General features: G+C 41.2%; 1 protein-coding gene across 7 annotated transcripts in view; it reads left to right on the forward strand.

Annotated features, from left to right (window-relative positions):
* The window catches only part of ERCC6L2 (ERCC excision repair 6 like 2), a 126,016-nt gene that overhangs the window by 3,540 nt on the left and 96,284 nt on the right, over nt 1-26,192 (forward strand). For 5 of the 7 annotated variants that reach the window (XM_075931826.1, XM_075931828.1, XM_075931829.1 and 2 more), the window contains exons 2-6: nt 1,991-2,105; nt 6,765-7,189; nt 15,041-15,160; nt 17,542-17,735; nt 23,030-23,191. In XM_075931826.1, coding sequence (XP_075787941.1) covers nt 2,087-2,105; nt 6,765-7,189; nt 15,041-15,160; nt 17,542-17,735; nt 23,030-23,191 — 920 coding nt within the window. In that variant the 5' untranslated portion in view covers nt 1,991-2,086. Of the gene's footprint in view, nt 1-1,682; nt 2,106-6,764; nt 7,190-15,040; nt 15,161-17,541; nt 17,736-23,029; nt 23,192-26,192 lie in introns of those variants that run through there. The other 2 variants (XM_075931827.1, XM_075931830.1) reach the window with 2 other exon arrangements.

Below are 26,192 nucleotides of genomic sequence, written 5' to 3' on the forward strand. Positions count from 1 at the left end.
GCAATTACTCCAGAAGACACAATTCTGGAATTATGCCGATGACTTTCATTTAAAAAAAACCACATTAATTTGTGACTGACTGTCTTAGGAGAGAATTGTACATCTCTTGTTATGTGGTTTTACTTTCAGTGTCTGATGATGACCCAGCACGTTTTTCCACTAGATTTGATAAAAATACAAGGTATCAATCTGAGATTTCTAAAGATAGCTACTGCCTCTCCCTGAGTTACGAACGAGTTATGGACCAAACACTTGGCTGTAACTTGATCTGTTCGTAACTCGGACCCCATTGAGTTACATAGTGACCGTGCTGTTCGTAAGTGTGGGTTATGTTCGTAACTCGGGGATTATTATCAAGCCCGACCTGTCATCAGCATGGAAGGATGTCCTCTGGAATGGTGGCATGGATTCATACTGATATTTATCATATCTGGCACATAAATATCTTGCAACACCAGCAATAACTTTCTTTCTTTCTTTCTTTCTTTCTTTCTTTCTTTCTTTCTTTCTTTCTTTCTTTCTTTCTTTCTTTCTTTCTTTCTTTCTTTCTTTCTTTCTTTCTTTCTTTCTTTCTTTCTTTCTTCCACCTTGTAAATAAGAACTAGGCAGCATTAACTTATAAATGTAAACAAACTTGCTTTTCTAGCGATTGGCTGAATATAATGTAGGAATGAGTGTACTTAGGCTCTAAAATTGTACATCTTATTTTTAAGTGCAGTTACATAAAAAAATTCTACATTTATAAGTTGTACTTTCATGATGAAGAGTCAACCCAGACAAGTATTGTAGTGCAATTACAAAAATACTGGGGGGTTTTACAGTGTAAATATTTGTTCTAAAAAAAAATAAAGTATTAAGCCTTTGTGTATTCTGTGTTGTAATTGAAATCACAGTACTGAAAATGTAGAAAAATACAAAAAAATGTTTAAAATTAAATGATTTATCTAACATTTCTCAAGTTCTAAACTCAGATAAGTTTTGTTTTTCTTAATTTAAATAATTGTTCTGCGGTGGGGCATGGGTTGAAAGATTCAGTATGCAGGCTGCTCTAGGGAGAGAGTACAACCCCAGCCCTTTCTCACCATAGCAACTTGGGACCAGGTGAGACACACCTGTCCATGGCATAGCTGGAGGAGAGGTGAATGTCCCCCAGCTGGCAGACAAACCAGAAAAACTCTCTATAGTAGATAGCTGTCCCTTTCTCCATGCTTGCTCCTGCTGGCCCAGTGAGATTATAGCTGTCCCAGTCCCCATCTTGGGTACTTGCTGCCCCCTGTGATCATTTTCAAGTATAACTGTTACTCCTAACAGACCCCTCCCTTGCTATTTTATGAGAAACAATAAAATTTAAGGCACATCCCATTGTCCTAGCACAACTAAACCCTTACATTCTTTTAAGTTATGATAAGAGGAAGCAATATACCAAATTTGGTGCTCCTATCTCTTAATGCGTAGGAGTTCTTGAACAAACACATTTATGGACAGATGGACTCTCAAAGTTTCTGAAATATATAGTAGATAAATGGTATTCTATTGTTTAACACTGTGATTGTGTTTTTTATTCTTACAATTAATCACATTTAAAAAATTCTTTTATAGTCCTATTAGTAAATGATGTCCCTTAGTGTTTGGAAAAGGTGTGTGTGTATATATATATATATATATATATATATATATATATATATATATGAAAATGTGTCAACCATCTGTTTTATCACCAACATTAATCATTGGCAGAGGATTTAACTTATTGATGTTAAACGTTTTAGAAATCTAGTATGTTTTATCAGGTAAAAATGCTTGCCTTGTCAAAGGATGTCATAAGTCAGTTTCAGCCCATGGATTTTGTTCGCACAGAGAGCAGCTACTGGGATTCAAATTTTAGTTATTTGAGAGGGTAGGAAATAAGAACATCACAGAAGTTTACTCTTGATTGGTGTTATATCTTTCAGCTTGAGTGACAGGCTCCTTTTCTTTCCAATCATTTTAGCACGTGGAATAGGCTCCTTGACTTCTCTTTTTATCATGAATGTTTGGATGTTCTAATTCATGGATGTTAGAAGTGCATATGTGGTTGTAAATTGAAATGTGCGACAATATCAAAGGTAGGTTATTACCTATATGTCTTTGGGATAATTTTAGATTAATAAATACCTGTAGAGTGCTTTGAAGATGTAAAAATGTAACACTGAAAGTGACAAGTTATGTACAGCTTTGCCTAATCGTGCAAACTTTCTTCAGCTATACTGATATATAGAGATTTACTCTTTTGTATGTGTTTTCTTTTGGAAAATGCCAGCTCCTTGGAAGGTGAATGTTTTGCAGAAATATGTTGATTAAAACAACTTTTTTGGGGGTGGAAAGTAGAAGGAAATAAGGTTAAATATTCTCAGAATAGAACATTTTGACTTTTTCATTTCAGATTTTTTACAATATTAAATGTAGAAATTGGAACAAAATGCCTAGACTGATTGGAAACTAATATTTTGCAGGGCATTATTAAACTTTTAAAATGATCTACTAGTATTGTTCAAGTGGTGCAACCTTAATATTGATGCAGTAAAATAGGTATAAAAGTGCTTATACTGGTAGATTTTTTTTTTTCTTAAATAGCAAAGGGAAGTAAGTTGATATAAGCACTTGGCTATTGGAATAATTGTGCTTACACTAGGGGAAGTACCAATATCATTTTTTTTTTCATTTAGAGGATAACTCCCTTCTACCAGATCCCTCACTTTCCATTTTTTGAGAAAAAAATCGAATTCCAGGCACATCCCATTGTCTTGCACACCAAACCCTTACTTTGCTTTAAGTTCTTGAACAAACTGACTCATAGACAGACATACATTTCTAAAATACATAGTAAATAATAATGCTGTTCTTTGGGCAGATTTTTTCTTTCACTAGGGATGTAAAAATTAGTTTTAAAAGATAATCGTGTAACCGCTAGAAATCTTAGCGGTTACACCCTGTGGGCTCTGCAATATAAAACTTAAATACACTTTATGCTGCAGAGCCTGCAGTGAAGTCTCCTCTGGAGAGTGGCTGCAGGTTTGGGATTAGACAGGATGAAAGGCTTAAATTGACATTCTGCACAATATAAATTAGATCTACTGATAACAAGGAAACTACTATTTCAACTTAGTACTGTACATATAATTAAGGATTTATTTCATAAATGAAAGTTATGTAAATCATTTTGCTTCTCAACATGAACTGTAGTTGTAGCTATCTTGGTCCCAGGACATTAGAGAGACAAGGTGGATGAGGTAATCTCTCTTCTTAGACCACCTTGTGTCTCTAATGTTCATGTTGAGAACCACTGTAGAGACAGACCTGCAGGGAACGGAACACTGCACTCTTTCAGTTCTGGCCCCTGCCAGACAGAGCACTCTCCTGTCCCCACTCCTTCAGTGTGAGTGGATGGGACTAGGTTGAACGGCTGGGATTAGGAGAGAGCAGCATCCACCATAAACAGCGGGAACTCAGTGCAGGTAGTCTTAACTGTTAGGACCATGCTTCCTGCCTTTCTTGCTCCCCTTACATCTGTAGCAGGGAGCCCTGGAGTATGCACAAGGGAAGCAGATGGGACCATTCTGAAGGATTGGTGGGGTTAGGAAGGCTCTTCAGCAGAGATCAGTATTGAGGGAGTAGAGCAGAGTGGATAAAAAATAATGATTTTAAAATTTAATTGGATTTGTATGCAAATCAGTTTATTTTTTATTTAAATTGAATTGTTTATATAATACTTTTTGAGGGAAAACCCTATATAAAGATCATTTTAATTAGGATACATCAGAGATCAAAGATATCTCATCATGAAATAGAGATTAGAGATTATAAATTCTAATTCATGTAATGTTAAGAAAAATCTTGTAAATGAGTTTCAGTAGTTCCTGGATTTAGGGAACCAATCTTCTAGGTTTCTGTGTAGATCAGGGATGGCCAACCCATTCTGGACAAAGAGCCAACATATCAGTGAATCCAGCGCAAAGAGCCAGGGCAAAGTTGTCAAGCCAAAAAAAAGAAAAAAAAAAAAAAAGAAAATGTATTTAGAGGCTTTTTGGCCACATCAGGCTCCCGCTGGCCGACACCATCTTTAATTCTCCATCTTTGATGGCCGTGCTGGACAGCTCCCCTACCCAGGTCAGCACAGGGAGCTGGGAGGAGAGGGCCGTTTTTAGGGTGCAGGAGCAGCTTTATGAGCCACAGGGCAGGGCTTTGTGAGCCACACTCTGGGCCGGAGGAGCCTCATGCAGCTTGCAAGCTGCGGGTTGGCCATGGCTGGTGTAGATTATTTAGGTTAATCTTTCTATCTACCCAATGGGACTCAGCGTTCACTCTAGAACAGGAGTTCCTAAATTTTTTGACACAGGGACCAGTAAATCTATTCATGAATTTTTGGAGGACCGGCAACATTCATTTGCATATTCATTAAGTAAATGAATATTCAAATAAGTTGTTTCTGATCCTCCCAAAGCCCCCAGTGCCAGCATTAGCAAAGCTTTTGATACGGTCACCTACAATATTCTTGCCAGCAAGTTAAGGGAATATGGATTGGATAAATGGACTGTAAGATGGATAGAAAGCTGGCTAGACCAGGGTTTCCCAAACTTTTTACTTTAGTTGGAACCCATTTTTTTCAGTATTGTTTTTTGCGGCCCAAAAATATAAATGCATATTAAAAAAAAGAATGAAAAATGAATACATTTTCAGTATTTCACCCGGCTGCATCCTCTGCCCAGCCTGGGCCAGGGCTTCAGGGACCTGGTGCCGCACAGGCACTCCAGGAGGTGGGAGCAGGGGCAGATTGGGGGTAAGGTATCTGGCTAGGAGGGAGGGTGCAAGAAGGGGTAGGGTTGCCAGGTGTCCAGTTTTGTACCGGACAGTCCCGTATTTGAGGGTTCTGTCTGGGAAACAAATTGAGAAAATACCGGACATATAAAATGTCTGGTATTTTCTAATTAGGTAAGTTTTATTATAATTAGGTGTATCAGTCTAGCTGTGAACTGCCTGGCTGGTAAATATGCTAACGCTGCGTGAGTGTGTCTACCAGCCAGGCAGTTCGCAACTACTCGAGAGAGGTTATGGGGGAGAGGTAGGGTGCAAAATGGAATCTATGGGGCCGGACTCACTCATGTGCCCAGGTCTGCATGTGCCTGCGTCAGTCCCACTTCCCGCCAGCCGATTCGCTCTCCTGGCCCTGCCCCCCGCTTCTCCTCCTGATCTTCCCCGTCCAGCCCTGCTTCCGGTATCCGGTTCCCCCTGCTCCCCACTGATCTCCCCTGGCCAGTCCTGCTCCCCCCGACAACCCCCCCGCACCCCACTCCCCTCCTACCTCCTCCCCGCCAGCTGATTCTCCCCCGCTTTTCCTCCCGATCTCTCCTGGTCAGCCCTGCTGCCCCTGTCCAGCCCTGCTTCCGGAGGCTGATTCTCCCATCTTCCTCCTCCTGATTTCCCCTCTCAGCCTTCCCCATTCTCCTCCAGCCCTACTTCCGTTGGCCGCCTGCCAGCCCCCCACCTCCACCGGACAGCTCTGCTGCCCCCAGCCTGTTTCCCAGCGGCTGGTTCTCCCCCTCCCCACTCCCTTCCCGGCAGCCACACTGAGGCCTGGTGAGAAATAAGTCCTCAACCTTGTTGTCCCTCTGCAAATTTGTGTACACATAGGCACAGAAAAAGATTTAAATCAATCCCTTCCCTCTCTCTAAAACTGCAGTTTCAAAAAGTTCAATGAATAGAAGCCAATATTTTAAGTTTCTCATGTTGACTAGGCTTACAATCAATTTAGTTTTTGTTTTAAAAAATAACTGTTTTAGTTAACAATTTAATAAAAACAAACTTGATAGAAAAACTCGAATGTTTAGCTAAATTAAAAAATTCATATGCTTGTTTTGTTAAAACATTGTTTGCTGTTGAAGAAAAAAAACTTCAAAATACATAATATTGTTTTAGTTAAATTAAACAATTTAAATGTGTGCCAGGTGATGTTTTCCTCCTTATACAGCATGGTAAGAAAATCCTCCATATATTATGATTAACCTGTTAAATTGGGGTATTGGGGAATTGACCCCATAAATATCTGCTTTAATCACCTTTCGTAAATGAAATAACCAAACAATCATTCATTTTCTGATACAGCTGTAAAACTAATCTGAAAAGTTTTCAAAATAAATCACCATTTAAAATGTATAGTGTGTACCTTCTAAAAACGTATCTTGCATCTATCTCTGAATTGTGAAGAATATGTATTAAGGTTATGGCAACTAGCAAGAATGCAGTTTTATGTAGAAAACCATGCTTAAATCAAGTGTTCCTGACTTGTGATTTAAATCAAATCCACCCAGGAGTGGAGCCATTTGCTCCCCTGTTGACCACCGATTTAGCATTCCCTCTGTGTTGGAGGCACAGAAAAAGAAGGGTAGGGAGCAAGTTCCTGGCAGCCAAAACCTCCTGATCGCTGCAGAGCATGGAAGATTTTTTCAAGTGCCACATGGTGAGTACTGTCCTTGTGGGCTTCCCTCACCAGCACTTGCTGTTTTGGGTGTTTAAACATTTTAGAAATGGGAGAAGTATCTGTAAAAAAAACTGGATACATTTCTAGGGAACATATAAATAAAAAGCAAAATGAAGGGCATTAATTACATATATAGTCTTAGAACAGTGTTAGTAAAAGTCTTTGAACAGTGTTAACAAAAGTGTAATAAGACCTAGCACTTTTTCACAAAGTTTGCAACATCATCTTTTTTGTGCGTTTTTGTTTTTAGATAAGTGGCATGCTGGAGAGAAGTGTCTTGTCCGATCTCCTGAAAGTGGGAAACTTTGTGAAGCCACAATAAAGTCAGTTGAAACGGACAAGAATGGGAAATCATTTGCAGTTGTTTCTTTTTTGGGGTCTGAAGAAAAGAACATACTAACAACGAAACTCTGTAAAGCCAAAGCTGGTAGAGATCCCCGGAAAAATTTAATATTTGACGATGAAGATTTGGAAAAGCCTTATTTTCCTGACCAAAGGCTTCCATCTCCTGCAGTTGCTTATGAGTTATCTGCAGATGGGGACAGTATCCCTTATACAATTAATAGGTATCTGCGTGATTATCAAAGGGTCGGGGTTCAGTTTCTCTATGGACACTATGCTCAGAAAAGAGGCTGTATTCTTGGAGATGACATGGGACTTGGAAAAACAATACAGGTATTTTGTCATCTTAAATTACTGGCTCAGATATGTCTATAGTGTTTTGCTTTATAAAACAGATAAATTATAAGAGTTAATCTCTCAATATATTAAAAAAAACCTTTTTTCCTGTGAGATGACAGAGTGACGTCATGTGTCACTGTGTCCCACAGCCCCTCCCTCTGTTCTAAGCCATGTGGCCTCCCCTCGCCACGTGGTTGGTGAGAGTTGCAAGTCGTGGCTTCCCAGCCTCTAGTTGGTTCTCCCCCACCAACTCCCTCCCAGCTCTGTGCCACATGGGCTGAGGATTAACCTTTCCCTCTGCACCCAGGCCTTGCCCCTTCACCAGCTCTGTGCCACAGGGGCTGGCAGTTAACCTCTGTCCCCACACGTCACTTCACTAACACAACATGTAATCATCATGTGACCCCTCTCCTGTCATCCATCTCCAGACAGAGACTTAAGGACACCATTCCTACCAATCCTGGCTAATAGCCATTGATGGACCTAACCTCCATGAATTTATCTATCCCCCAGTGGGGGCTCTTGTGCATTTCAAAGCTGGGGACTTCCCTGCTGGCCCTGGGCTCCATGCTCCATGCGGCGTGCCAACTTTGAAATGTACAAGAGCTCCAGTGAGGGGGACTCTTGTACATTTCAAAGTTGGCTGCCACTGTGCCATTGCACCCTGTCCTCTCCCACGGAGCTGGAGCTGGGTAGAACCAGCTTTTAAGCTGTCTCCCTCTTTCTAATAGAGGCAGCGAGGGGGGAAGCAACTAGTCAATTAGTCACTTACATCCCTTGTTAAATTAGAGTATTTTTAATTTGGCAAGAAGTTCTTACCTCTCCACTTCTTTTATTGAGTTTTTGGGTTGAATCCTAAAGTATCTAATATATGGCTCATTCCCCCTTTGTCTAATTTCTGCCTGAGCCCCTCCGACCCATTTATTCTAGTGTAAAATTCTCCCCACCGTGTCTTCTGGGAACCTTAACTGAAAACTTTTCTTACTCACTTGCACAATGAGATTCAATGTGCAAGTAACATTAAAGTTTTCTCTTTAAAAAAGCATAAGTGTACATTTGTCAAAGTGTCTCTCTGGGGAGAGTATTTATAAGTGTTCCACACAGTGTGAGTCTTCCTCTTGCTACTGTAACATTCTCAGTTTGAATAAAACGAAACTGCTTATGTTTGCATAATGCTGCACCTGATGTTGCCTGGGTCAAATGCACTCAAATACCGTAGAGGTAAAAATATTTTTATACTCTAAAAAGCCAGTATCTCCTACAACCTATTGAAAACATCTATTCAAAGATATTTAGCAGTCAATTTCAATACTGTTTATATTTTTATAGCCATTTTGGATTTTTGCAGTGTATCATATTTTAGTTGTCAATATTATGTTAACTACCTTTGACATTCTGCTCGCTCTGTAAATCCCTTTCAAAGGAGAAGGAATACAAATAGTAACACATGTTCACTGCAGTGTGTTTACTATTTTTAAAATATAAACTAAAAAATTCTTAAACTGTTTTCTTAACCTTGATCAACCTGTTTAATTGATGCTCTGTAATAATATGTAAAGCAGGGGTGGGTGGTGATAAGATTTTGGTAAGTGGTCAAGGACTGCACTTTTCTGTGAAGGGGTTGTGGGGTCTAGGATGGAAGTTGGGTGCAGAAGGGAGCTCGGGGTAGGGGACTGAGGTGCAGGAGGAGTGTGGGATCTGAGAGGGAGTTTGGGTGAAAGAGTAGGTTTGCAGCATGCAAAGTTTTCTCTGCTCCCTCCAGTGCAGAGGAAGATGGAGCAGCTAGCCATTCTGAGCCCTGGTCCTGCTCCCTGCCTGTGCATCCAGTAACGTGGGCCATGGGCCAAACTGAAAGGCGTGGTAGGCTGGATCCAGCCCCCGAGCTATATCTTGCCCATCCCAATCTAAAGAATGAAAAACTCGTTCTAAAAGTGCAATGTGTCATTCATAACTAGAATGGAAAGTACTCTCATCAAGCTGAATTTAAAATTTTACCTCTGCATACAGAAGGCATAGACTATTTTAGAGAGCAGGATTTCTAAAAGTTTGAATATGAAATAGTTTGCCCACAAAAGTGAAGCTGATAAATGAGGCTGGGATAATAGTGAGTGGAATGATTGCCTGCAGTGCCTTATAGTTGTATGGAATAGTTAATTATGAAGGGATAGATTTTTTTTTTTTTTTTTTTTTTTGCAACATACTGAACTTGCTTAGCACCCAACTGATTTTATGTAGTTGTTTGGAATTGCAACGTGATAGACTTTCTAATTGCTATACCAACTTTGAAAAATAATGCGTCATTAAAAGCAGTTCCACCAACAGCAATTCTGGGCCCCATGGCAGGATGGTTCAGTGGGGCCCCAGAAGCATACATAAGCCGTGTGCATGCAAACACAGTCCACCTAACATTTAGGAAGTGCTGTGCCTGTGCTGGCTGGAGCCCAGTGAGCTACAACCTGTGCTGACTGATGCTTAGCGAACAGCTGGCACGGCCAGGACCTCCAAGTGCCCATTCAATAGGGTTGCCAGCTGTTTAATCAGGCAAACCCAAAGATCTTTCCTCTATCACCTGCTGCATCCCTTCCCTGAGGTCATGTCCCTGTCCTGCCCCTCCGCACTCCATCCCCCTTTCCTCTCACTCACTCTCTCTCACTTTTACCAGACTGGGGCAGGAGATTGAGTGGTGGGAGGGAGTGCTCAGTGCAGGCTCTGGGAGGGAGTTTGGGTGCTGACTCTGGGCTTGGCCAGGGTATGGAGGTCAGATTTTTGGTGCTTATCTTGGGTGGCTCCCGAAAGTGACATACACACCTCTTTGGCAACAGCTCCTAATGAGGGGATCTCTACGCACCACTGCCCATAGGCAACTTTAAAATGACTGGGGCCCTGGGCAGTTGGCCCCTCAGCCTCTCATTGGTGTTGCTGATTAAAAGAGGTCTTACATATTTTAAAATATACTCTGCTGCTTGAGTTACAGCAAGGGCAGTGCAATGTGAGTGAAAGTACAGAAGAGGCAGGAGACACACTTATGTGTAGAAAACATTACTATTTTGAAAAAAGTACTGTATTATGTATATTCAGTTACTTTAATTGATCACTTAGCATGTATCAGAAAACCTAATTTACAGTGCTTGTAAACATCTCTTCCTCATCATGCTTATTGATTGGGATGTCCGTCTGGTTGACTACATGATTATAGGCTTATTAGTTAATCTTATCGACTACACATATTGCATCCTGCCCCCTGCTGCCACTGTATCAGAGGTAGCAGGGGCAGAGAGTGCGGGAGCCCGGTACCATGAAGAGCCGGCTTTTAAATTGGTTCCCCATGAGCACTAAACCCACTGAGCTGCCTGCCATTCCAGCGCTGCTACCTCTGATGAAGAGTCCCCCATCCCTGGGGACTATCGAATTGTTTGTGTAACCAATAATATTTTGTGTGGTTACATGCGTATTTGGTTAATTGCTATCTCACATCCCTATTGTTTATATGCTGAGCGTCCCATCCCTGTGTCAAACTAAAGCGTAATGCTGGGATGTCCTTTGTAAATACTATTGCAAACAGTGGATGAGATGGAAGTGGGCTTTTTTTCCCCCCACTTAAGAATTTTTTTTTATCATAATGAGGTGTCCAAAAACACTAGTGCAAATATTATAAACAAATATGATCTTCTCTTGGCCCTTCACATTAGCCAGTGGGAAATGATATTGCAGTGTTTCCCAGATCCCGGTATATTGTGTATATTGCTAGTTGACTGTGTAAGGAAAGAGCCTGTAAATGTTTCTGTGTCAGCATGGGGAAGAGTGCCTATAAAAACATTTTCCCAGAATGATAATTTGGTTTGTTATTTTGGGGATGAAGTACCATTCTGTCCTATGATCAATCCAGAGATTAGATTGCAGTTTGGAACTCATGCTCTGGTTAATTTTTATTTTGTGATTTTCTTTGAGGCTTAATTTAAACTTTCTGCATAATGGATGACTCAGTTTCTGTAAATTATTTGTTAAACTTCTATTCAATACAGTTTATTTTAGTAGCCCACACCTCCCCCAAGGCTGATAGAGCTTTGAAACTTCTGAATTTCCTAAAGTTCTCTCTTCAAAAAGTCTGTAAATCAGCCTAAAAATCTCATTTTCAGTTGTAATATTGCCTACGAATTCTCAAGATGACAATTCATTTCTCAACTAAATTTCATTTAAATCAGATGGACTGTTTTATTTTCAGAGTCAGGGTTTGGATATGGAGTATTTTATAAACTCTAGGAAAATACTGTTGGTTTTTAATACCGCAAGAACATTAAGGAGACACCGCATGAGGTTAAATTAGCACATTAAAGCTCCAATCCTGCAAGCTATTCTGAATAAATGAGCTGCTCTTATGTATATCCTCACAGAAGTCAGTGAGGCTCTGTTGAAATCATTGGGACTCTATAGGTATGGAGATCTGCCCATGTGCAACAATTTGCAGGATTTAGTTTTAGGAGCATAATGGTTAAACCTGATGAACTCTTGAGTTTCTGAAATTGTGTTTAAACTCCTCCTTCCCTCTTCCCAAACATTATCCTACAGATTACGTGGGGCTGACATGTCTGCTGTAAATTAAAGAAATTAATATTTCAGGCAGCGATTTCCTTAATCCATATTGGCTGCCGGATTGCCTTCTGTTATATCATAGTCACAGCTGGGTGGGTTATGGCAGGCTTAATTTTAAATTTCCTTATATTTGTCCATTTAATGTTTAAAATAACATTATTTTAACTTATCTTAGTGGCCTCTCCTTATATGAAGAAATAATTTTATTTACTGTTTTTCTTTATGGAGGCAGGGGTAGTGCTGGTGGGTAGTTTATGAGTTGCAAGATCTTGACTGCTTTTCCAGCACACCTGGAAAAGAGGCTACAAAGAAAGTTAAAGGCTTAAGAACGTATAAGGGGTAATATTTGTTTTTTCCTAATGATTTCCTTAAACATCTGACCACCTAAGTAGTTCTGCTATAAAATAGTTATTACAGAACATTCTGAGAAATGTTGTAACAGGATGGATTTATAAAATAATTTATGTATGTTTATTTTACGGGGTTCAAACTATCTTGTTTCCTGAGGTTCTGTCTCCCATGTCTATCTATTATGAGGTGACTCAGATAAAAGTTAAATGTTTTTGGCTTCAGTTCCCCTTCTTATGCTTCTGATTCTCCAGTTTGCTTCCTGCTTCAGTTGAAGGAGCAGCAGGTTTCTCTGACAGAATGTCCTTTCTCGGACCTTTGTCATAAATGCCAGCATGTGAACATTTGATGGGGATAATTCTTCAAATAATTGAAGGTTCTGAAAGACACTAGAGGTTTTTATTATTTTCTGGGACATTTCAGTTTATGCTTGAAAGGGTTAAAATAAATTTTATACCACCGTGGCCACCAAACACCTATTATTAAAATTCACTGATATGTATGAACACCAGAACTGTCTTATCCCCTCCGTTTATATGAAGAATTGTGCCTAACATTCTATTGCCACCTCCTGCCCCACGAGGCATCTTTCCATTCTCCTGCCCCACATGGTTGCTCTTTCCTTTGCAAGTTTATTTTGGGATAGCTTAGTATTCTTTGTTGGCTCTCTCTCCACCATTTCATGTTGGATAACTCCTCTCAATGGTGCTAATAGCTAGGGTTGCCAGATGGTTTCAACAAAAATACTGGATACACTTGACTACATCACAATCTACACTACATCTTATTTAGAAAATACCAGACATTTATATTTTCTCAATTTGTTTCCCAAACAGAAAGCTCAAATACTGGACTGTCCGGTTCAAAACTGGACACCTGGCAACCCTGCTAACAGCTTTAGTTCTGTCGTGTTATGAACAGCTGTGAGGAATAAAGGAACCGCTGAACTTCCAAAAGATGAGCACTGCAGTGGCAGAACAGTTGTTTCTTACTTCTGCATAGTACCTGGGACACTACACCCAGGTTGCTTTTAATAATGTTCTGGCTAAACTTTGTCAATAGCCATGTTTGTGCTTTCTGTTTGATTTGGATGACCACAGAAGTGTAGCTCAAAGTAGCTCACACTGTGGGTCTCTAGCTATTTCTTTAGAATGTTGAAGCATATGTACCCGCATTGCCCCAAGCCACTCACATTCCAGACTGGGAGGTAAGCTGAAGTCAGCGGATAATGTGGCTTTGCTGTACTTCTGCCTCTGAATCCAATGGAAAATGCTAATCCTGTTGCTAGTCTCAGAATTGGAAGATCCAGGGCTGTATCCTGGGATGCAGCGACTCTGACTCTGGGGCCATTTTGGATAATAAGCTGAATGTGAATTGCAAGTGCAATGCTGGCTCAAAGGTCTAATCTCATACTTGAATGCGTGAACAAGGCAATATCAGGTTGGATTAGAGAGGTTATATTACTGCTGTATTTGGTGCTAGTGTTACTGTTACTGGAATACTGCATCCAATTCAGATATTCACAACTGAAGAAGGATGATGCTAAATTGGAGAGGGCTCGGAGAGAGCCACAAGGATGATCAAAACAGTGTCTTATTCGGTAGTCTGTGCACCTCTGGGGGTCAGCTGACTATATCTAAAAGGTTGTCATTACCATAAACAGTGGTTTTCAGCATGTGGTCTATGACTCCTGGGGGAAGGATGCAGCCTATGTCTAAGATTTCCAAAGGGTCCACATTCAAAATTTTTTAGGGAGCTGTAAATTTTAAAAAGTTGAAAACCACTGGCTTAAAGGATTTGAAAATATGCCTCATAGTGATTAAGATCCTTGAATCCGTGTTCAGTTTAACAGAGAAGATTAAGAAGTGACAGGATTATAGTTTACAAGTACCTATTCGGGATGTTAAATAGCGGTTAATAGGATAATCAAGTAGTGGATGGAATTTCCATCAACTACTCGATTAGTCAATTAAGAGGGTTAGCTCCTAGGGGCAGCATGAGGCAGAACTGAGCAGTCCCGGCTTGTACTGGCTCTGGGACTGCTGCGGCTCTGCTTTTTAAATCCACTGTGCCTTTGCATCCTCTATTCCCCCTCATGGAGAATGCAACTAGGGGATGGGGAGCAAGTAGTCGAGTAGTGACTTGACTATCTGATAACCCTAGGCTTGTCGGGGAGTTGACTACTCAATTAGTTGCTTATATCCCTAGTACTAACGTGAGGCTCCAAAATTTGTTGGGCCCTCTTCAGTCTGGCAGAAAAGGATGTAACAAGATCCTATGGCTGGGAGTTGAAGCTAAACAAAGATGAGGAAATTTTTTACAGTAAGGATAATTAGACGCCGGAACAGGTTAAAGTTATGAATTCTTTGTTGCTCACAATTGTTTAAACAGGAATTGATTCAGGAAAGTCCTCTGGCCTGTGTATACTGGAGGTCAGACCAGCAGATCATAGGTCTTCCCTTCTGGCCTTATATATGAAATACAGAAGAACAAATATTAATAGGTTGGGCAATAGCGTTCCCATTAAGCTGCCAGCACAGCTCAGCTTCACAGGTGATTAATCAGCCCTGCCCAGTCAGTCAGCCTGTGTACAAAGACCTGAGCCTCTGACTGCATGGGGCAGATTAATCACCTGTGAATATGTGCTTCTGCATAGCTTAGTGGGGACACTGTGGGGCTACCATCAGTTTAAAATCCTCTCTCTTCCTTCTCCAAAGGAAATTTTGGAGTGAAGTTTCAGGTGAACTAACCACATCCGTGCTGCTTCTGTTTTCTCATTCTCAAGGATGAAGTCAGCAAAATCTAAGAATGCTTAGTACCTTCCAGATCATGCCCTAAATATCTGCTCTCTGAAGGACATACTTTTTTTTTTCAGTATATTGACTGTAAATTGCATTCTTTCTCTAGGTAATTTCTTTTCTGGCTGCAGTACTACATAAAAAGGGAACACGTGAAGACATTGAAAATAATATGCCAGAGTTTTTACTGAGGACAGTGAAAAAAGAACTAACAGATATGCCCAAAAAGGTACAGATTTTAATTGATACAGACTTACAAATATATTGGTGATAACGGGAAAGGCTCTGCTAGTTTTTAAAAGCTTGTTTGTCCCGTAGAAAATATTCTTGCGTATACCAGGTTTTGTGGTGTTATCTAATTTGTTTGTAGAAATACAGATATTCATGGATTTTTTTGATAATGCAACAGAGACAATGCTATGTTACGTACAGAAACTGCTTTTAAAAAAGTAAGTTAAGTTGCAAAGTCAAACACTCAATACTTGGGTAATGCTAGTGTAACTTTAATTCAGTGGTCCCCAACCTTTTGGGGCTGCCGTGCGTCCGGGGGCAGGAGCCACACATGCGCCGCGCGTCCGGGGGCAGGGGCCACGCACTCGGGACCTGGGGCACAAGAATGGCTTGGGCCGGCCCTGGTCACTCGGCGAGTGCACATAAATGCCCCAGCGGGCACCATGGCGCCCGTTGGCACCATGTTGGGGACCACTGCCTTAATTCTTCCATGTGTATCCTTACTGTGCACTAAATGAGGCAGGTGTCCTATGGAAAACTACATATGATCATACGAGTAGTCCTGTAGCAGCTTAGAGACTAACAAAAAATTATATATGTGTGTGTGTGTGTGATAAGCTTTCATATCTGAGGAAGTCGGTTTTGCCCACAAAAGTTCATGATACTATATATTTTTGTTAGGCTGTAAAATGCTATAGGGCTACTCATTTCTTTAAAATTACAGGCTAACATGTCTACACTCTGAGACTTAGTACATATGTAATTGAAACCTATAAGCAATGCAAGCAAGAGAATGAAAATGGGGGTGTTCAACAGCTCATATCAGGAGTCATTTTTTAAGACAAAGTGACAGTACTTCTCCAGCGTGAGAGTTTTCACTTGGATAATATCAGAGCCCCGCTGCAAATGATGGAGGTTTTAGTGCATCTCTAAAACTATTAGAGGGATAGCTATCAGCTCCCTTCATAATGACTGCTTCAAGTTGACACGTCTTTTTGTTGGCTCAAAATGACATTTCATATCTGTCCATAAGCTATAAAATGTTGAATGCTAGACAAATGATGATTTTAGAAGTGAGGCTATATGATTTCCTTTGTAAGATATATAATGTTAGCAAATAGATGAATTATCTAAAAGTTTATATTGAATATCTGATCAATTCCTTTACATAAAGTAATTTGCTAAATGGAAGCTTTTTCAATATCCTGTCTGAGTTGGTCCCACAGTCCTTTAAATGATAAGGATTATAAAAGATTATGGAATTAATACTATTTAATATTTAAATATTGATTTTTATCTGCATATCTTAAAGCACTTCTCAAACGAGGTTAGGGTTTTTCCCATTGTACAGATGAGAGAACTGAGGTACAGAAGTTAAGTGACTTTCCAAGGTGTCACAACCAGGAGTAGAATCTAGTCTCCTATTTCTCAGTCCTGTGTCCTATTCAACTGCTTGTACCAATTAGCAGTCGTATGTTTCTTTTTACCAAAGCCATGTACACATATTATGTCCTTATTCTTCACTTAAGACAAAAACACCAAGAGTCTTAAAAGTAAATTTGAAATACTTTATTAAACAGAACTTCACAATTGAATCTAGAACATATGTACTGTATTAGAATATATGCATAGAACTAAAATACATGTTGTCAAAAGACTGAAATCAACTATCTACCCCAAACAATTATAGTGTTCAACATTTTTCTGTCAAATGTGTTAATATTGCTAATGCCTAAAATAAATTTTATAAAATGTGAATCAATATTGGCCTTTTGAGGCTAGTAGTAGCAAATATAGTTAATAGTCTAATTTATATAATTCCATTGCAGGTGTTTTTTTATTCTTATTTGCTTCTAAGAACAGCAATTGTGGTGTAGTAGAACGTGCAAGTAGAGGGAAGACATAAAACTGTATTCTAGTCTAACAACTAGCTTTGTGACATCTAACAAGTTACTGAATCACTCTGTGCCTCTCTTTTTCCCATCTGTAAAACATTTTGCATTTCATCTGTTTACTCTCACTGTCCATATGAAGTAGATTATTTTGTAAAACGTATAACTTGAATAACTACCATTATTGCTTTAAAGGATTACTCCTGTTGAGGCTGTTTTATTTTATGTTTCCTTTTATGACCCCACGCTGCAAATAAACTCAGATGACTTTACTTTTATGAGTTTTTCCTCTAATTTTCTTTCCAAATTATCTGTTCAGTTCATGTAACTCTAAGCAAATAATAAATATCCATGGAAAATAAGATAAAATTAAAACTTTTAAATACTAAAGTAATGTTCATTATTTTGACTTTTGCATGACAGTTCTTGATAAAATGCTTCTGACATTGGTTCTGCAGCAATATGATGACGATCTGTTTGTTTTTAGACGTTCCTAATAGTGGCCCCTCTTTCTGTGCTTTATAACTGGAAGGATGAGTTGGACACTTGGGGCTATTTCAGGGTCACTATTTTACATGGCAGTAGAAAGGATAATGAACTAAGTCGCATAAAGCAGGGAAAATTTGAGATTGCTTTAACGACATATGAGACGCTTCGCCTATGTTTGGATGAACTCAACAGGTAATGTAATATTCTAACTCATTTGTGCAAATGCTATTTTTTGTAGTGGTCTGTGTTTGGTTTTAATCTTTTTATAGCTATTTAAAAACTGTGAATCTAACTTCACACTAGGAGGTGGAATGCGGAGAGACATTCTATCTGTATTCAGAGAATGTGCCAAACAATGTTTCTTTCTAATGGGTGACTTTCAAGAAGATAGCTATTGGAATGATAGTTGTATTAAAAGTTAGAACATCAGGCAGATTAGTCTCTGTCTCTCCCCCAAACTGTTCCCTGCAATGACCACTAAAATATATGTGATACCTGAGGCTTGATACCTTGAGAACCTTGCCCTAGACATTGGTTTTTCATTTATATGGTACGCTTCCAGGATTGTCGCTTTAAAGTGTAAGAGCTGTATAGAATTGCTGTGAAGTAATGGAAACAGCTTCCTGCATGGCTATGGCTTCCCTTTGATCAAAATATCACAACGTTGAATCACTGGAAGAGTGATTTCTAGTCTGTTGTAGTCCAGTTCTTTTAGTTTTCAGCCATTTTGTCTTTACAGATTATACAGGCAGTCCCCGGGTTACATATGAGGGGGAAATCTCGCTCCCCTGGGGTACAGAGCCCCCAGAAGGGTCCGAGGCCGGAGGTCAAATCAGTGAGGCAGGAGAGAAACCTAGAAGAGAAAACTTTATGATGCATGCATGCAGGCTGTCACACCAAGAGTGAAGCAGCCCTGACAGACAGATTCAGGGAATCTTTATACAGTAAGTTCAGACAACTCAGTTGTGGATTGTTAAACAAAGTCTCAGCAGAAGCACTCTGAGACTTCTGTTCACCCCAGGAGTGCTAGAAGTAAGTTTTTACAGTACACAAAGCCACATGAGAACTTGAGTGGAGGAGTCTACAAGGCAAACTGTGACAAAGATAAGGGTTTCATGACAAATTGTGACAGACTAGGAGTATCCATGAAGTTGAGATAGGAGGCATTGTAAGGGTCTTGATTAGAGCTAATTTGATTTCACTCTGATACACGTAGAGAGGCCTGGAAAACTTTGTAACCCTTACAGCAGTTTTCTTTTAGAGAGTTTTGATTTCCTGCACAGTCCCCCCTTTAGACACAATTGGAGTTATTTGATTTTCCCCACACATACAAGATAGGGACTATAGGTTTGTTCTTAAGTTGAATTTGTATGTAAGTTGGAACTGGCTCCAGATTCAGCCGCTGCTGAAACTGATCAGCGGTTGACTACAGGAAGCCCTAGGCAGAGTTGCTCTGTCCCCGGCTTCCTGGAATCAGCCGCTGATCAGTTTCAACAGCGGCTGAATCTGGACTCCTGGGACAGAACAGCTGGGGCACTGCCCGGTAGGTCCCCGCAGGACCAACCCGGCAGCACCCCAGCTGATCTACCCCAGGGGTCCCGCAACAAAAGCCTGGTCTGCTGGGGGAGGGGCGCACTAGCTGCGCTCCGCCCTCTTCCCCCCCCCCCCCCAGCAGATCAGGGAGACCCGAGCAAAGCCGCGGAGGCCCCGCTGCCCGTGTGGCTTTGCTCCTTTGCCCCGGAGCAAAGCCGCAGAGGCGGGGGGCAAAGGAGCAAAGCCGCACGGGCAGCGGGGTCCCGCCGCCTGTGCGGCTTTGCTCGGGTCTCCCTGCTGTGCTGGGGCGTCCCCCCCAGCACACCAGGGAGACCCGGAGCAGCTTTCCTCACCCCGGAAGACGCGGTGGCGGGACCGCTGCGCTCTGGGCGGTCCCGCCGCCCGCGAGAAAAGCCCCGTTCGTAAGTGCGGATCCGACGTAAGTCGGATCCGCGGAAGTCGGGGACTGCCTGTATCTATGTGGCATACAACCAAAATAAGGCATGGCATAATTAATTCCCACACCTTATTAGTGTGCAGCAGTTTTACTGGTTGTAGGAAGGACACTGTCCAGAGGTGGATTACTGGGCCAAATTGCTGCAGTTTTTCAAAACCATCAATGTAACACAGCCCACATAGTAACCTCAAACTCACACAGCACCCACCACAGCATACGTCCCTGGCTTGCCACCTGCACTCATATCACAACACAATTCAAATGCAAATCAACACAAATTTTCTAGTACTTTCCCTAATCTGACTCATGTTTCTGGTGAGAGCCAGGTGGAATGTTAGTCTAAAGGTTTTGTGATCATTGGAATGTGACAGTCGATCCGAGGAGGTGGGAATGACAGCTGTGTGCAGTAACAAAAAGGTAATGGTGCAGCTCTGAACAAACTTTGGGCAACATGTATTTTTAAAATTCTCAGCCATTTTATCTTGATAAATTGCACAATATCCTCACACAAATGAACACCACTAACTTAGCACAAATATCCCAGAACACACAATAACCCCAAACACAGACAGCACCTTACCACAGCAAGCACGCTTCATTGGCCGCTTGCACAAATCAACACAAGATTTCCTAGCACAGTTCACATATTTGCCCACCGTTGCTCATACTAAAGCTTTGGGTCATCAAGAGTACTACACCATGCAGCTGTTGCGTGAAGGAGGTCTGTATCCACTCTTAGTGGCCATACTTTAATTGTCTCATGGAGAACCTACCCCCTCATCTGTGACCCCACAGATAGCCTCACCACCATGATCATCTAATATATTTGTGGCAACAACAGCAGTTGCCTACATGAGAGAGTATTGTTAGGAAATGATTTAATATATATTTAGCTGTCTTTCAATGCAGTTTAGCATAGATCTCTCCACAGGGTGCTGCTGCTTCTCTTCTCCCCTTCCCCCAATATCTACAGTATATGAACTTCTGGTGTGCAGTGCAAATGGTTGATGCCCATTTTTTTTTTTTCAAGTATCAGAGAGGTAGCCGTGTTAGTCTGAATCCACAAAAGCGGCGAGGAGTCCTGTGGCACCTTATAGACTAACCGAAGTGTAGGAGCATAAGCTTTCGTGGGCAAAGACCCACTTCGTCAGATGCATGTAGTGGAAATTTCCAGAGGCAGGTATAAATATGCAGGCCAGAATCAGGCTGGAGATGACGAGGTGGATCCAATCAAGCAAGATTGGATCCACCTCATCATCTCCAGCCTGATTCTGGCCTGCATATTTATACCTGCCTCTGGAAATTTCCACTACATGCATCTGACGAAGTGGGTCTTTGCCCACGAAAGCTTATGCTCCTACACTTTGGTTAGTCTATAAGGTGCCACAGGACTCCTCACCATTTTTTTTTTTCAGGTTGTGTTGGTCCCTCAATTCAGGAAATTTCAAGTAAGAATGTGTGTCCTTAATACCCCGAAGGACTTTATAGAATTTGAGGAATCCTGCTTTCCAGTTTGTGTCTGCTATAGTTTGAGTATAATCAATCGAGCGATTCAGCATTGACTGTTAAAATACTAGAGAGTTCACAGTACAAACATGCTGACAGCTTGACATAGTCTCGTAGTTTAAACAGTTAGGTTCACCTTCTGGAGTTGATAAGTTTAGACAGAATCATAGCTGAAGAGATTCCTATAGCTATCTATGTCAATCTAGCCTTGTTTAAAAATACGTGATTTGGAATAGAGATGTCAGAATCTGTGTGAGAGGTAAGAGTAATCCTTATGCTCATATTTCTTTATTCATGAGTATAAAGAATTAGTTGAAATTACTTGGTTACTTTCAGATATGCTCATTCCTATTCCTTGTTCTGGTCTAGTCATGCTTTTCTCTTTTATGTCCTCTTGAGAGGATTGGACTTTCTTACAGTAGATTTGTGGGATGCAAGAGACTGGCATGGGCTACTTGACTTAGAGTATTTCAGTAGCACTGAATGAAGGTTCAGTCTTAAAAATAAATTAATCTAAAATAGGTTTGGTTTTTTTTAAATCGGCAAAAAAACGTGATATTTTCAAATATTCCAGCTCCTAATTGCAGCTGCTTGATTGTATTAAAGGAACATCAATCTGGAAATGAGTGGTATTTTGAAACTGTGGCTTGGTGATTCAGGATTAGTAATCTGATATGAATCGTTTCACCTCTAGGTCATGGGGTTTTACTTTGTTCCAGACTAATAGTAACTAAAAGTTGTTACCATCCCGTGGATACTGATAATGTTCAGATTTCTTTTGGAACAGTTGTCCACAGTTCCATTGTTGCTAGACATGCAGCTTTCCCTTTCCCGCCCCATTCCTCCAACCTTTTAACCAGTCTCCCCAATATCATTTTGTAGATACAGACTTAATACAAATACCCCTCTGAGACTTGTCATAGTATCATTAGCAGTTGAGATAATATCCTGTCATCCCTACAGTTGATCCCTTCAAGACATATTTCAGACTCATCATTAAGGAAGTTTCCCCTACTACTGCTACCCATGCTGTATCTGTTACGTGGGGAAAATGGACAATTTCAGTTAGCAGGGTTCTCAGTTTGCTACCTTTAATAACAGTTACATTAACTTTTTAATTTTTTTCCCTAAAAGTGGAGATAGTGGTATAAAAGGTTGCTTGGTTAATGGCCCAAGAGATGGATAGTCTTTCTCTTTCTCAAAATAGGTATAGCATCATTGGCCACAAAATCCTTGTCAGGGCGCTAAATTATTTTTTAAAAGAAAGGTCTAATCTCAATAAAGGCAGGAGTCCATCAAAATAATGCTTGGGTGATTGAGCTGGCTGCTGGGTTAGAACTGACTTAATTTCTAGTCTTAGCAAAATAAAAATAAAACTCCATGTGAATAACAGAGTATGAATGTAATCAAATTCCCACATGCAAGCTTTAAAAAGTGAGCAGTGCAATTTTCTGATGCATATTTTCATTATACAATTGCTTTAATACCCAAGAAAGGGAGCAAGATCCTCTTAAACTATAGTTTAAGGGACACTGCCATCTTGAAATCTGAGTTACTTAAAATTAAAAATCTTAGCTATTATGCCCATTTACCACCATTGCATGTAGTGGTAAAACCAAAGTTTACAGTCTCCTGAAACATCATTTCTCTTGCTTTTATCTGTGTGAAGGATCTGAACAAATAAACTATAGTGAAAATATGTACACACAATAAGATGTAAATACATAAAGGAAGCTGGGAAAATAGCTGGGTTTTTTCAGTTACATTAATATTAGGTATTACTTGTAACAATAGGACTTTGAACTTTTTAAAGTTGATCGCATTTCTTGTCACTTGCTTTTAGGCAATAAATGTGAGGCAGCACAGCTAATTGCACAGCACAGCACTTGCTTTTAGGCAATAAATGTGAGGCAGCACAGCTAAAACTAAATACATGTTGTGAGATAATGCAAGTTACAGCTAAATGAAACTATTTCCAATTGATCCCCAGCCTAGAATGGTCTGCTGTCATTGTAGATGAAGCACACAGAATCAAGAATCCAAAGGCTCAAATAACCCAAACTATGAAAGCTTTAAAATGCAGTGTTCGTATAGGTCTTACTGGAACCATTCTTCAGAATAACATGAAGGAGTTATGGTGCGTCATGGACTGGTAAGTAAACAGTTAATTTTTAAATTCAGATTTAACCATAGAAGAGGTAGGGTGGTGATGGTATGAGGTTTGGCAGTGTCGAGAAATAGGGTCATAGTGGAAATTCCATCACCCTTTTGCCTTCTATCCTTCTAAAATACATGCGGTCTCCCACCAGGGCATTGCCCATAAACTGTAGGAATAATCCATCTTTTATACTAGTCTTGGATATCTTGTAAATTTGATGTCCTCTTCACCACCTCACTCTTTAGGGAACTATTAAGCAGGAGAAGACTACTTTTCTCTTATTGTTACTGCTCCTAACTTCTCTCCACTGGGTCTTTCTTTTCCAGTCCTGTAATTCCCTCACTCCATCCCACACTCTGCAGAATAAGAACAATTATTTAGCTCAAGCACTCTGCTCCCTGCTCTGTCAAAAACAGTAGTTCCTGACCTTTTTTATACCGCCAACTGGCAAACTCATTCAAAAATTGTTGGCGGATCAGCATAGAAATATTTGCATATTTATTATGGTAATTAATTCATTTATATATTTGGATATTCATTGTGACAAAGTAAGTGGTCATGTGGTGTTTTGCATTACATCTGTACACAATGAATAACCCACCAACCACTTCTCCAAGTTTGCCCACTTTATGAGGGCTATTGTTCTTCTTTGCCTCCCTCCCACCTCATTCCCTTTGCCTCAGGAACACCCCCCCCCCCCACACTCACACCAGCACCTGGAGACTAGCCCTCAAGCTGTCCCGACTCCCACCTCCAGCCCGTCAGCACTGCCCAGGGTGAGCCTGATCCCTACCTTGCTCTTCAACTGCTATTGGCACCAAGCCCTCGTACGTCTGGCTATCTGGCCCATGGCCCTGTGCTGTCAGTTGTTGGCCTGGGTGGCCGGGTGCTCCGGGCTCGGCTGGAAGGGGAAGTGGAAGAGCAGCTTGTTGCTGCTGCTCGAGCTCATCAGGATCATGCTGATGGGGCTGGTGCTCTCGCCCATCCCCTCCCCCCCACCACAGGGCAGGCGGAGACGCTGCTGTCACCAGTGCTCCCCCTTGCCTCACAGCTCTCCATGCAAGTGGTAGCCGTGGGCTGTAGACATGCCTCAGCTTAGGGGCCTAGCAGGGCCCCTTGAGAAGTGAAGACTGGCGGACTTCTGGTTCCGTGCATGCGCTCCATTGCCAACTAGCGCTGCTCTTCCGGATCTCATGGAGCAGCCTGTGCTGCAGTTGGGTGGTGTCTTCCTTGGGACTGGGCCTGCTTCTGTGAGGCATGAGGCATCCCCCCTTCTTCCTTATGCCCCCACTGCTCAGTCCCATATACACATTCAGGCCTGGCGCAGACCCCCGAGCACTCACCTACCACACCTCTCACTGTGCACTTCTCTGGGGGGGGAAGCAATGGGGCATGACCCAGCAGCATGCTGTGGCCCAGCAAGCAGCTGTTCGCAGCCTGCCACCAGTCTGTATACTGGTGTTTGTGAATTGCTGGTCTAAAGCACATGACTCAGATTAATGTAGATAGGAGTTCTGTGTGTTTGTCATGATGCTTATTAGTAGTGACCAAAATGTGGTAGGTGTTATGCAAATATATAGGAAGTGACAGTTGCTGGCCCAAAGAACTTTAAAGGGGGGGGGGAGGGAGGAAGACCCTAGATGAGGGAATGAAAAGTGCAAACAAAAGTAATCTTCCCTTAGTTGCAATTTTAAAAATCTTGAATATGGAGCAATTTTGGGGTGAGGTGAAATGTCAGGAAGGGGATGCGTTAAATCAAAGCTTAATGTAATTTCCAAGCAACTAAAATTTTAAGATGGTGTTAGAATAGATTACCCAATGAGGGGTATTGCTCAGCAAATGCCTAATGAGTTGAATATTCCTGTTGTTTTCTTTAGATTCATATTTATTAAAGTATTTGATATCTCTGTAACCTGATGAAATTAAGGTAGCAAGAATCAAAGTCAGCATTGTCAAAGCTTGGTGCTTAAACTTTAGGCCAGGAGCGGGGAACCTAAGGTCCGGGGGCGAAATGCGTTCCCATAGCCTGCCTGGATTCAGCCCCCGAGGCTAAAAACTCCCCCCAACTTTGGGGAGACAGACCTCATTGGCACTCCCTCCTTACCGCCCTCCTCTGGCCCCGTAGGGCTGAAGCACACAAAATCTACTACCCTGGGCCCCGCTAGGCTCTGGTATGCAAGGGGAATGTGGGGAGTTTCTTTCTCCTTCTCAGTCAGGGGGCATGTCAGTGAGGAGTGGGGGGTCAGGGAGGGGTGTTTTTTTTTTTTTTTTTTTTTTGCTTCTCACTTGTGTGCGTTGCGCAACTGATTTTTCTGTGTGTCAAAGGCCTCCAACCCAATAAAGGTTCCCCATCTCTGCTTTAGGCACATAAATCCTTATACAGGATTCTAAGTAATAGCCTCCTGGCTCATAACACCTATCTCTACTGAGCCTGCAGATGCTGAATTCTTTTGAAGATTGAGTCATTATTACTGAAGAGACTGTATGGCAGCAATGAGCAACTTAAGCTAGTGAGTGGGCCTCAGGAGTGCCCCCCTTCATACCAATGGGCCGCAAAGTTGTAACCAAGATGATCTCCCAGGATAGGCTAGTTTTGCTAACTGCGCTTGTGTACTCGGCATTTGTGGGGTGTGCCAGTTGAACCGTAGCAGTACGTTGGATGAAGAGGAAGCCCTCGACTCTTATAGTCAACTTTGTGTGCAATCAGTATGTACCTCACTTTACATGCATTCTGCTTTAGTAATACTGGTCTGAAAAAATGATATGGACAGAAACCATCAGAATCTGTCAACTCTGTGCATGAGCAATGGTAAACAAAAACGTTTTGCAGGCCACAAATAGAACCCTAATGGATTGCAGGTTGCCCACCACTGGGGTTTCAGGTTTTCACAGTTAGTACATGGAAAGGCTGACTGTCTGGAAGTAGAATGATACATTGCTATTATATTCATAAGTTGTATTTATTGACTTCACTGATGATTGATTTAAAATATGT

Source organism: Pelodiscus sinensis, chromosome 6 (genome assembly GCF_049634645.1).
Source record: "Pelodiscus sinensis isolate JC-2024 chromosome 6, ASM4963464v1, whole genome shotgun sequence".
Lineage (NCBI taxonomy): Eukaryota > Metazoa > Chordata > Testudines > Trionychidae > Pelodiscus > Pelodiscus sinensis.